The 13,352-nt window shown below is 37.4% G+C and overlaps 1 protein-coding gene across 10 annotated transcripts in view; it reads left to right on the top strand.

The window, feature by feature from the left end:
- Positions 1 to 310: 310 nt before the first annotated feature.
- Positions 311 to 13,352, top strand: part of TASOR (transcription activation suppressor) — a 52,858-nt gene continuing 39,816 nt past the window's right edge. For all 10 annotated transcript variants that reach the window (XM_082664540.1, XM_082664538.1, XM_082664537.1 and 7 more), the window contains exons 1-6: positions 311 to 917; positions 8,689 to 8,834; positions 11,050 to 11,142; positions 11,873 to 11,945; positions 12,364 to 12,455; positions 12,943 to 13,104. In XM_082664540.1, coding sequence (XP_082520666.1) covers positions 590 to 917; positions 8,689 to 8,834; positions 11,050 to 11,142; positions 11,873 to 11,945; positions 12,364 to 12,455; positions 12,943 to 13,104 — 894 coding nt within the window. In that variant the 5' untranslated portion in view covers positions 311 to 589. The remainder of the gene's footprint in view (positions 918 to 8,688; positions 8,835 to 11,049; positions 11,143 to 11,872; positions 11,946 to 12,363; positions 12,456 to 12,942; positions 13,105 to 13,352) is intronic.

Here is a 13,352-nt window from a genome sequence, read left to right as displayed (position 1 = left end):
GCCGATGTGAATCGTGCGCGGAGAAGCCGGGTAATCTTGCCCGTAAAGAGACGACGCCTGCGTTCTCGGGACCTGGCGCAGCGCGCCTCCCTCGCCTGCAACACTGGCCGAGCGTGGTCCGGGAACTCGCAGCTCGTCCTGAGGCCCATCCACCCCGCAGCCGGCCGCGGCGTCGAGGTACTCTCCAGCCGTTGCGGTCGCCCCTTTTGGCGGGCTCCGGCGCCCCGAGGCTCCACCCCCCGGCGCTGTCTGTCCGCACCCGCGGAGGCGGGCGCCGCGCCCCCATTGGTGGAGCGCTCCGAGATGGCCCCGCCCCATCCCGGCCCCGACGCCAGCACGTTGAGTGGTGGGGGCCGGCAGAAGAACTGCCCGAGCGAGGAGCGGCTCTTGGGGTCGGGCCGCACGGTTGTAGCGCCCGCTTTGGGGCCCCCGAGAGGCTGCTGGGCCGGGATAGCGGCCAGCGGCCACGGGGGGGAAGGGGGTGGGTGGGCTGAGAGCAGCTTGGCGGCGAAGCTGGCCCGCCACCCCTTCCCCCCACCTCCGTCGACCTTGTAGGCAGAAGCTTCCCGGCGCTCCTCACGCCGGCGCGATGGCTACTGCTGCGGAGGCGGAGGCCTCTCCGCCGACGGACGCGAATTGGGAAAGTGGCGGCGGCGGCGGAGACGACGAGCTGAAGCAGGCGCTTCCGGAGCTTGAGTCCTCCCCACAAAATGGCGGCGGCCTCAGCGTCGCGGAGCCCGGCGGCGGCGCCGGGCCTGAGGAGACCGCGGCTGCCGAGGCCGCCCCGAGCCTCTGCCACGAGCAGCCTCAGGACTCCTGTGAGGCGGGCGCGGCCGCTCTGCCCAAAGGCCCCGAAGAGCCCGAAAGACCCGTTAGGAGGAGTTTTCAGATCCCCAGGAAGAGCAGAGAAAAGAAAGGTGGTGCTTCCCCTTTTTCCCAACCCCTCTTTCTCTCTCCCCTCCATCTTTTCATTAGAACCTCTCTGTCTCCTTCCCACACCCATCCGAGACACGTAAACACGCATGCAGCGCCAGCCGCCTCTCCCCGCACTGCCACGGCCGCCCAGCTGCTGCGCTTGGTGCGAGAGGAAAGCGGTGGAACCACGCTCCCTGCTCCCCCTCTCCCCGTGGAAGTTGGAAGTAGCTCAGGTTTGAAGCTTGTCCGTAAGGCTGCAGCTCCCAGAGAGGAAAGATGGTGCTCGGCGCCCCTCCCTCCCAGCCCCTGAAGGCAGAGAAGCTGATGTGTCCTCCTAAGGATGCTTCTGAGAAGTCTCACTGTGGAAATAACCCGTGGCCGTGGATTCTGGGGCTTTCTCCAAGGCCATTGCGTTGAGAGGACCACAAGTGCTTCTCGCTGTGGAAATTCTTCAGCTCTATGCGTCTACTTGAAATTTGCTCGATGTCAGCGTCTTCCCTTGTTTAGACATCTCCGTTAGATGTGATTCATGCACACTGCTGTTTGCCATCACACTTCATTTCCATGTAGATTTTTTTTTTCTTGTTTTTGAAGCGCTAGATAGGGCTGTCTCTAAATCCAACGTTAGTATGTTTTTTTCTTGTATTTGAGAAGCTTGGGAAGGTAGGTTCTTGGTGCAGTAATTTCCCTGTGGAAAAAAATAGAGGTCAGCTTATGCCCAAGAGTCACCAACTTGATCTTGCAGATGAGAGAACTTCAGAAAAATATTTAAAAGTCCAGTCTGGTTTTTGGAACCAGTATGGGAACAGTTAAATGAAGTACGTTACCTTTTTAAAACTTAATGCCGTATTGTGACACCTTTCTAATGCAGGAAGTTATCGTTTTCAATTCTTAGAAAACAATTTTTGACTCTCCAGCGATTTGGGATACTCTGTCTGGATTTAGTCAATTTAAAGCCTCTTTTTGTTTTAGTGCGTGGTTCCGTTTTTTCAGATTTACTTTGGAAAGTAATAGGAATTTTCTTATTTGCGGAAAACGTTTTTTATTTGTAACTTGAATCTTGGTAAAGAGACTCTTGAATGAAGCATGTGCTTCCTCTTGCCATGTGCATAACCAGCTACATTTGCACACCTGAAATTGTTAGCCTTCTGTCAGTAAGATACAAATAAAGTCAAATTGTTAATTTCTATTTGGATGATAAAGCCAGGGAAATCCTTGGTGTGAGAAACCATGTTGAGAAAGATGAAGTTATCTTTTGTCCACTAGCATGCAGAATGTTTCTAGAAGTATCTTTTAAGTGAGTTAATGTAATACATTTTAGGGTTCAAGAGAATTCTTGTATAGGTCAAGGTTATCAATCCTTTTGGTTTAGTTAAGATGTAGAGTCTATATGAGGAAAATTAGATTTCATCCTGAGTTATCAATTGGTAGAGAATAGGTTGGAAGTAGATTCAGATGGGCTCTGGTTATAGGATCGAAGTAGGAGGTTGAATTTTTTTCTTTTTAAAAAATTTTTTAGCTTGATACAATTTTGAAGTCCGTTTTTTTAGGGTTTTAAGCAAAACAAAGCATGATGTACCTCCTTTTAATTTTTGATAGGACCAGGAAATTGGCATAAAACCCATTTGGGTTGAAATGTGGGAGGGCACTAGGAAATGTTGAAAGGCACTGTTTGCATGTGTGTTTTTTTTTTTAATTAGATAAATCCAGAGGTTGCTGTAAAATAGACCTCATTTGAACACATTAAAAGTAGATAATAATTGAGGAATTAGGAAATATAAAACCTAGTTGTCTTTGTTTTCTCCCCTGAGTCTGATGCTTCTTTGGGGGAAATTTGTTACCTTTCTCCTCTTAGGGAGGTTTTGGTAAGGAAAATATAACACAGTGGACTTTTTTCATGTTTCGTGAAAGTGAGTAATTTTTAACTTGTCTAAATATTTGCACACTTAGCAGCAGCTGTTCAAATAGTGCAATAGCGATCTAAATAGCACTTTTAAAACTTAAATAAGCAGCTTTTTACCATCATGGACTTCATCCTGTCCAACCTGAAAGGAGTTAATACTTGGTGATAGAATTTAATAGAAAAATATAACTTTTCATTAAAAAAATGCTTTATCAGAAACAGTTCGGCAGGTACTGCTAGTTTCACACTTGATCCCAAGATAATGTCCTCTTGGAAGACTTGAAAGGTATCACTTTATGTATAGGATTTGGCTAGGTATTAGTGGTGTGGTCATCTGAGTCTTTTATCATGAATATTAGATCATTTTCAGTAGATACCTCTGCTTGAACTTTTCAGTATCAAAGGTTCTGTTGCATTCGTATTTTAATATGGCAGACCTTTGCTTGTGACTGCTTTACCAGTGAAATTTAAGATTAGGACTCATGTTTTTGGTAGCTTAAAGGTAAATCTTTGTGAGTATAACTTGACTCAGTTCTTTTATTGGTCTTCACAGTAGCATAACATCCAAAATACTGCCATTCTAATTAAGTAATGATATTGACAAACATTTTATAGTGCTTAATAAGTTACAGGCATTGTTCTCAGAAGTTTATATGTACTAACTAAATCTCAGTAATCCTATGTGGTAGGTACTATTCCCATTTTACAGATGAAGAGACTGAACTACTGAGGTAAATAACTTGCCCAAGGTTACACAGCTAGTAAATAGTGGAGTTGGAATTTGAACCTAGGTGTAGAGTACTTCTTATTTCTTTTTTATTGTAGAAAAGTTTTAGTTCACTTAAAAAAAATTTTTTTTAACAACTATTAAATTTAGTGATGTTTAGTATGTCTTCATCCCTGGGGAATTTTGAGATTCCAAAATTATGTTCATTAGAAAATTAACACATTTAATAAGTACTCACAGATTAAGTCATCTGTTGACTAGAAGAGTAAGATTTTACTCTTTGTGATCTGTGTGCTATTCTGTTTACTTATTGGCTGGGCTACTTTCTGTACTGTAAGGAGTCACTGTTACATTTAACCGAATTGTGGAATTGCACTTCGTCAGTAGATGTTTCACTATTGCCTTCTTCTACTCTAAAATCTGATAGTGTAAGTCATCAAAAGTAAATTAAAATCAGTAATTGTATTTGATATAATTTTTCCCTCCAAAGGTCTTGGGAAATGAAGTAGTAATGATGCACTTTCTGGAAAATGTTTATTGGTTAATGCTTTATGTAGGGCACAAGATTAATTGCTCTCGTGCATCTGCGTCTCATGCAGGTGCATCACAAACTAAATGCTCTTACGCACCTGCATCCATACTGGTCTAGTTCAGGAAAATTAAAGGCCAATTCTCCTCCCAAATCGCCATCTTTTCCCACAAAATTTGGAGTTGTCTTTTTGAAGACTTTGGGGTTGAGTCTCTTTCTTAAGGAAATTTACATGATGTTTTAGTAGTTGTATATGAATGGCTTGGTTCTAAGCACCACAGTTTTCCCTGCATAGAAGTAAATCTGAGCAGGAATGTACAGGCAGAATCCAGTCATCCACATAAAACGTTTGATAGGCGCATATAAATTCTAAGTAATGGAGGTAAAACTTTCTTTGACGTATTCCCAGTCCAAAAAAAGTCAAGTTTCATATTATCTCTCTAGATCTCTGCTAGAATGTTTATTACTGATTCTGCACTATGTTCAATCATGAGTAGAGATGAATCACCCATTCCTACAGTATTATGTCTGTAGTAATTTTATTAGACTGAAGAAAAATGATTTTTAAAATGTCTAAATTATCATGAGGAACAAATGGATATTCATTGTATTTTAGTCATTAATATCCATAGACATCAGAGAGATGGATTCAGAGAGTATTGCAGACCAATGAGATCCGCAGCCTACTCTTTGCCGTTTCCTTTTCTTCCATGAATTACTTTAAATTGGAATGTATATTTTGGAATTTCCCTTGGTATATTTTTATAACGCTGGTCCATCTTTTTTTAATTTTAGCTTGTTTTTACACTTATGATTTTTTTTTTTACATATACACATAAACAATACAAACACAAAGAGTGGCATTGACACTAAATGAGTTGGTAAAAGTAGTTGAGGAAAAATGTTCCTTTGACTAAGAAACAAAGCTACTATTTGGTGACCTTAATTTTATGTCTATTCCAGCTGCTTAAGTTTAACATTTAATTCTTAGTATGTTTTGTATGCTACCAGTAATATAAAATACTCAATTCTAGTTGTGGTTCTGTGATATAGACAGTCTCCTCATTTGAATTATAAATCTCCAAGTGCCTTTGTAAGTCTTTTCTTGAATCCCATAAAAACACATCTATAAAAGGGACTCCCCTGATGGTCTAATGGTTAAGACTTCGTGCTTCCACTGCAGGGGCACAGGTTTGATCCCTGGTTGGGGAACTAAGATCCTGCATGCCATGTAGTGTGGACAAAAGAGAAAAAAAATGATGAAAACACATCTATCATCAGTTTTGTCAATAGAAGAGCCTTGTGAATTATCAGAAATCAACTCAGTAACTATCTTTCTGACATGAATTTGATGGAAGCACTGTAAATAAGCAAAATTATATGTTTCTTAATGTCTGGAAGAATTATTACGACTGCTGTTAACCTTTATAAACCAAAAAAGGGTGTTAGCTATGGCTTTTGGCCCTGTTAAATGCAATAAATGAGAAAGAAATACTAAGAAATGAGATTCAAAAGAAGACATAAGAGGGTAGAAAGAGCATTCTAGACATCAAATTCTTTTTCTTTTATTGCTAATTTCCATATAGCTAATATAATTTCTTGGTCTAAAATGAGGAAACAATTCTGTTTTTCCAGCTCTTGGAATGATTTGTTTCATCACTTATATTCAGCACTTACATATACATGTTTTACTTATAGTTCAGGAAACAAGATTTGCAGCTAGGGAGGCTTATTTTGAATTCACACCTGCCCTATTCACGTATCAGCCTTGGGCCAAGTTAACTGTTAGCTCAGTTTCATTTGTGAAATGGGCATAATGAACTTCATAGGGTGGTTTCGATGATTAAATGAGATAATGCATATAAAGCTCTTAGTACAGTATCTGAAAAGGAATAACGAGCCACTAATTGTTAGACTCAAAAATTGTCAGAATCCGGAGAACAGTATATTGGATTCTGACTTCCTATGTGAAATGGATGATAAATATATAAAATGTTCTGATCCCCTACGGGTAGTTACAGGTTTATTTATTATTATTGCCTCAGTGATGACCCATAATACTGTGATGTATATATGTTTTCTTTAAAAGAAGTGACAGAATGTGTTGATCAGGTATGTCCTTTAGAGGATTATTAAGGACAAAATAGACCACCAGGGAATGTACATTCAGAACATAAACTGGTTATATTTCTAAACTACTATTACCAGCACATTGACTTGAAATCTTTAAAAATAGCTACAGCATAATTTTATTCTTACAGAAATTGATAATTGGGAAGAAAAACTAGAAATTATAACTTTGGCCTAACTAGTAAAGCCAACTGAGATATTTGAAATATAAAATACCTACTAGGACACAGGTATTGTTAGACCTAAAATCTTGCACCTTTTTCTGTATTTTTATTCACAAGAATTTTTTTCACACTGGCAGTCTAGTTGAGTATTACTTGAGGTGACTAGGACATTGCTTTGGAATGAAACAAATGTTAAGTACTTTTTTGAGAATAATTTGAAAGTTAATGTGTATATAAATTTATATGATTTAACTTGAATCTTTCACTTTTGGTTAGATTGACAGTGGAAATAGTGTTGGAATAGCTTAGCTAAGGAAAATGATTTCATTTTGTAGATTGTAAAATTTCATAGAAATTTAAAGCTACTTCTTTTGATACTTCTTTTTGTCACATCTTTAGATACCTGAAGTCACTTGTTAGTTTAGAAACATAAAAATCAATCATGCATAAAACCCAACTTTAAGAATCATGCTTGGCTCATTTTGGATGGGAAAGCCTATGAAAACTTCCACGTGCTGTTTTCCCTCACAAGTTTTTCCAGTTTAGTTGGGGACAGACACAAAGATAAAATGTTTTCTCCTACTGTATTCTATAAAACAGATTTGAATTGAGAGAATGGATGTCTCCGTTTTTTGAGCTTTCGTTTTGTTTTATATATCACTGAATGGTTGAATTTGTGAGACCTAATTTAAAATGACAACAATCATATTTTGGTAGTTTAGAATATATTTGTATTCAATATAAAAAAGTCTTGACAAAGTTTATTCTCATCTTCACTCACTCAGTCATTCAGCTTGGGGCCAGTGCCCCAAGAAAAGGTAGAGTAATGAACAAGGCAGATATAGTTCCTCCTCTTATGGAGCTTACAATCAATAGATTATTGAGTATATCCATCTGCTATAAATTTTATTATAGCACACTCTGTGTTTAGTAGTTCTTTAGTTCTTTTTGAGTGTTTTTTTTCCCTGCTTACTCCTACTGTCTTTATTGCATTATTATAAGTATGTTGATTTTATCCCGCTGCCACCTTTTTTAGTGTGCAATTCCAAAGTAGTGGGAATCATTTGTTCTATACACATTCTCTCATTGAAAGCTACATTTTTACAGGCACTTTTGTAATATATACATGGTTTGGTGGATGAATGGATATGTCATTTGACGTTATAGGGAATACAGTAAAAACAGCTGCTCTTTAGTACCTTTGAGAGTATGTACAAGTAGAACACCGCTTTCAGTAGTGGCCTAAAAGTATTTTGAATGACATTTATTGACTCTATATATAGTATCTTGAAAGAAATTAAGGTAATAGCATATAACATAAGTTCTATGAATACTTCTATCTACAGTGAAAAATAAGTGGTTCCTTTTGGTTTGGGGAAAGTATATATATAGACTTGATGTTTTAAATTTATAACTTATTTCATGCATAAAGTGGAAATTTGAGGTTATTAGGCTACTGTTTGAAGAACAAATTGTATATTTCACTTAAGTATTTTAAAAATTAAAGGGAGTATGCAGTAGTTGGTGGAGTGGGGAATAAAAACTTTTACTGTTTTTCTTTGCACCAGATGCTGTGCTTAGAGCCTTTTCCATGTGTTGTCTTATGTGCCATATGGCATATAGTGGTTATTAGGATAGCTGGAGTTCTCCTTTTTACTGAAGAAAGTACCGAGCTTGTTTTGTTAAGTCATTGATTTACCCAAGGTCTCCCACAAAGCCAGTAAATGCTAGACCTGATATTTGTGTCCTGTTTTGTCTCCAAAGTTCCACATCTTTCCATTTCACCAAGTTTTCATAGTAAATATCCTCCTACTTTATATTGGTAATACAAGAAGCTAATGGATGCAGCATATTTTATTCTAACTTTAGTATTAAAAACCAGATAGAATCATTTTATTGTATAGACAGCTAAGTGTCTTAAATGTTTTTATCCTTTTACTTATGGCATAAGCATTTCATTTGCTGAAATAAATGGTCCTAGACATACTACCTAAATGTAACATAAAATAGGAGTTGAGGCAAGTTGAGTTTATGCACAGGTTCTTATGAGCGTCTTTAAGCAGTTTAGGTTGCCTAGTGTAGCATCCCTTAAGTTTTGCAAAATTGTAACTTCCTTTTCTGCATGTGTAATGCCAGATGCTCGCTGCTGAAGAGTTTTTTCTTTAATGAATTAATAAGTATCTCTTTTGCATATCACAAAATAAGATAGCCTTGATGCTTTTTTTTAACTTTATTTAAAAGTTATATTAACAAAGCCACAAAAATATAAAAAACTACATTTAAGATGGAATCTTAAAATTAATACTGTTTTTTATTTTAGCACTTTTTCAGCCATTAACTCCAGGCTCTCGGGAATTTGAAGATGTTTTAAATATTCTCCACTCATCTTACCTTGAACCAACTTCAGTAACAAATTTTAACTACAGACGTGCTTGCTTGATACATAATGAGCTTTTGGAAAAGGAGGTATGTTTTTTTTTTTAAATTTATTTATTTTTATTTATTTTAGGCTGTGTTGGGTCTTCATTGCTGCGTGCGGGCTTTCTCTAGTTTCGGCGAGCGGGGGCTACTCTTCATTGCTGTATGCGGGCTTCTCATTGCAGTAGCTTCTCGTTGCAGAGCATGGGCTCTAGGTGTGCGGGCTTCAGTAGTTACAGCATGCGGGCTCAGTAGTTATGCCTCGCGGGCTTCAGTAGTTGTGGCATGCGGGCTCAGTAGTTGTAGCTCACGGGCTCTAGAGCACGGGCTCGCTAGTTGTGACGCACGAACTTAGTTGCTCCGCGGCATGTGGGATCTTCCCGGACCAGGGCTCGAACCTGTGTCCCCTGCATTGGCAGGCGGATTCTTAACCACTGCGCCACCAGGGAAGTCCAGGAGGTATGTTTTAAATTGTGCTTTTTGTAAGATTTCAGAACCAGTTAATAGCCTGGAATTTGTTTTACTTTCTTCTTTTTCTTTAAAAATGCTGAAGTTCTTAGGAAAACCAAATTATGGAGGGAAAAAACAAGTTTTAAATGGCATGTTGTTTTCCCTAAACACTGTTGATATTGCACTACATTTATCTGTTCTGTTAAATTAACGTGTGATTGTGTAAGATAACTTCTTTTACTAACAATGAATCTTAAGCATAGGGATAGCTTATTGTATAATGGCTTAATTGTAAATTCATTACAAGGCTTTTTGCTCTTTCAAGCGTGTTAGTTAAATGGAATCTCTAAGAGCATATTATGTCTCAATTGGAAGGTTAATGAAATACAATACTTTTTTTTTTTTTTAGGATATGCTTAATTTTTTCCCCAGTTATTGCCTGGTAATTGAGTTATCTTAATATCATTAGTAGAAATTCTTAGTGAAAAAGTGAGGACAAAGGGGAATAGTTGAGCCTGTTAGGTAGTGAATTTAAGTTTCATATACAAATTAGAATCTTTTTTTGAGTTTTGATTTAGGAAAAGCCATAATACTCCTGAGGTAATACAAATGAGATGTTTAGAAATATTTGATGTGTATATTGCTTTCTGATGTACATGAAATACTATTAATTTTGTACTTTTATAGGTTGGTTAATCTAGTGCTATGAGAATTTAACTTTGAAAGGATCCCTAAAGTGGATGAATGTTAATGGCTCCCAGAGGAAATTAAAACCTTGGTAGTTTGATGTGGTTTCATGATATGATAGGGATTATTTGTTAATTTTATATGAAAATTTAAAGATTCATTAATTATATTATTGAAGATCGGTAATAGCCTGAACATGGCATGTAAATCTGTTAGGTATGGGCTCCATATCTATTTGCTTGTATCTAAAAGTGAAAGCCAGCAGTTTAGGGTGACTTACAGTTCAGATGTACTTAGATCAAGTCACTCTTTTATCCTGGAAATGGGTATGGAGCATGGCTTATGTACTTGGCACTGAGAATATAATTATAAAGAAATGAAACATTTTTCCTTGTCCTAATTGAGTTTATAGTCTAGAAGTTGGTCATTAAACAGAGATTTATTAAACCACCTATATGCAGTGCACCATGTCAGGTAAAATGAGAGATCCAAAGATAATCAAAAAATGAACTTAAAAATCTATGGGAGGGCTTCCCTGGTGGCGCAGTGGTGGAGAGTCCGCCTGCCGATGCAGGGGACACGGGTTCGTGCCCCGGTCCGGGAAGGTCCCACATGCCGTGGAGCGGCTGCGCCCGTGGGCCATGGCCGCTGAGCCTGCGCGTCCGGAGCCTGAGCTCCGCAACGGGAGAGGCCACGGCAGTGAGAGGCCCGCATACTGGGGGAAAAAAAAAAAAAAAAAATCTATGGGAGAGTTGGAGTGTGGTAAGATTTTAATAGAAATTTAGTTAAAATTGTTTAGCACTAGATGCTTATTTGACTATATTGTAAGGATAAAGATCCAATTATAATGGGAAAAAATGAAGTGTAGAAATTACAGGGAGAGAAAAGATAATTTCCACTTTCGTAGATATGGATTTTTTTTTGCCATGCCTCGCGGCTTGTGGGATCTTAGTTCCCTGAGCAGGGATCAAATCCGGGCCCCCAGCAGTGGAAGCGCAGAGTCCTAACCACTGGACCACCAGGGAATTGCTGATTTGGAATTTCTTAGAAATAAGCTTCCTGAAACTCTTAGCTTGAAAAACATAATCACATACTAAGGAGTCGTTATAGATTTAATTTCATTTAGTTTACAGAAAAGCGAAGAGAACTGAAGTTTGATGGTCGTTTAGATAAAGAACTTTCAGAATCCTATGCATTTCTGATGGTTGATCGGTATCAGGTAAGTGAACCCATTTTATAAAAAACAATTTGAAAGTGCTTCCATTGTAAGTTACCTAAATTTGCAATTAATCAATACTTGATTTTTTTTAACATCTTTATTGGAGTATAATTGCTTTACAATGGTGTGTTAGTTTCTGCTTTATAACAAAGTGAATGAGTTATACTATACACTTGATTTTTATAAACTAACAATTTTTTGTAGAAATGGAAAAAATGGCTTAGTGCAAGGTATTTCATTGTTTGTAATTTGCTTTTCAAATATGTTCATTTTTTCTTTGATCAAACCTAATTTTCCCCCCTGGAATGTGCTTGATAGTAAATAATTTTTCCTTTATTAAAGTAGATTATCTTCTATATTACTGATTATATATGATGGGAACTATTTTTACTCCTTTGATCAAAGATGTTTAGGTGGAGTTAATTTCTCTTTAAATAGTTTGCCAGGACTAATTCTTTCTAAAAGGAGATGTTTATATATATGAATGGCATGAATTCTAAGTATATGTCAGACCTGGCATAAACAAAAATAGATTACAGCTATGGTTACATTGGAAGTGTATGCCAGTTTCACATTGATATTTAGTCATAAACTAGCATGTATATGTATAATTTCTGTAACATAAAAAAATATAATTTAGAAGCTTGGATTTTACTTAAAACAAGTTTACAAACTGTCTTTTCACATTTTTAATGTATTGACTGTAAGATGAAATGTTTTGTTTATTTAGGTTCAGAGCATATGTGAAAAAGGATTACAGGTGGGCCAGTCCAAAATAACAATTCTTGGCAGTCCTTCCATGGGTAATCTTTTTTCTTTTTTCATTTACCTACTACTAAGTTGCCCTTTAAAAATATATTATCTAATTTCGCTGTTGTCCTTATAATTAAATTCATGTATGCTTTGTCATGTTCCCAGAAAAAGAGACTAGTTTCAGGTTCTGCAATGAAAACCAGTTTTATCCTTTGTTTCTGATTTTGCATACTTCCAATTAAACAAGGGTTATCTTTTTTTTTAATGTCTTAGTCTAGTTCTAGTGATTTTGAAAATTTTGATTTTTCATGTTTTTTCTAGTTTTATTTTTTGCTTTGGTTAAATATCAGCTATCATTACATTTTTTTAAAGGTGTCATACCTTTTATCTCTTATTATGTTAAATATTTGGACTTTTTATATTTGTGTCCATATTAAAACAAAACTTTAATTTTTCCCTCTTTGCTAGGTGTCTATCTTTCTAGGTATGCTGATTTATTACAAGCTAATCCTTTGGAAGCTGGGGCAGTGGGTGATGTTGTTATTTTTAAAATAATGAAGGTAATTTCAACTTTTACATTTCATATATCAAAGACAGCATTTGACTTGGATTTTAGTCGACCCTGTCTTTAGGGGTTTGATTGAATTAAAAACCAGTGCTTGCTTGTGTTTGGCATATAAAGATACTTTTGAGAGTGGTTTGCCGTCTTTAATCTGAGCTTTCTGAGCTTTAGAGTTTGCTTTCCTTTCCAAAGAAAAGAATGAAGAGAGGGAAATATGTTGAGAATGTTATTTAAGCTAGTGAAGTGTTGTGAAGAAAATTTTTATTTCCTTGTATTAAATTCAAACAAGCTTTTTTTTTTTTTGGTTAACTTTTTCTTACTGCTTCGATATTAGTAAAAAGTGTTGGGTATTACTTTATTACCAGGTATTAAAGGAAAAAGCTGTTGTTATAGGTAATCTATATTCAAAGAGTTATTCTATAATATTAATGTTATACAGTCAGTAATTAGGTTTTGGTGGACTTAAAAGGTTTTCTGTATTTTAGGGTAAAATAAAGAGTATATATGACCCGATGGGTGTAAAAAGTTTGGAATCTATATTAAATAAAAGTGCTTTGGACCCAACACCAAAGCATGAATGTCATGTGTCGAAGAATGCCAATAGAATTACATCACTTTTGGCTTATAGAGCTTATGAGCTTACTCAGGTAAGTACCTGGATCCATTTTAGTGTTATGACCTCATACCAGTTTGTCACTAAGTCCTTTAAAATGTCTCCCTTTCAGTTCTCCTTGCCACCACACTAGACTCTGGTTTCCACTTACCACTGCTAGACTCCAGTGACTCTCACTGCTGTTTGTTCAGTGTTTCCAAGATAGCTCAGAAACGTAACAGTGGCCCCCCGCTTAGACTTACAGTGATATTCAGACTCCTTAGCCTAGCTAGCTCTCCCTGC

The sequence above is a fragment of the Grampus griseus genome (assembly GCF_964374135.1).
Source record: "Grampus griseus genome assembly, chromosome: 10".
Classification (NCBI taxonomy): Eukaryota; Metazoa; Chordata; class Mammalia; order Artiodactyla; family Delphinidae; genus Grampus; species Grampus griseus.
This window is presented reverse-complemented; position numbering and strand designations above follow the sequence as displayed.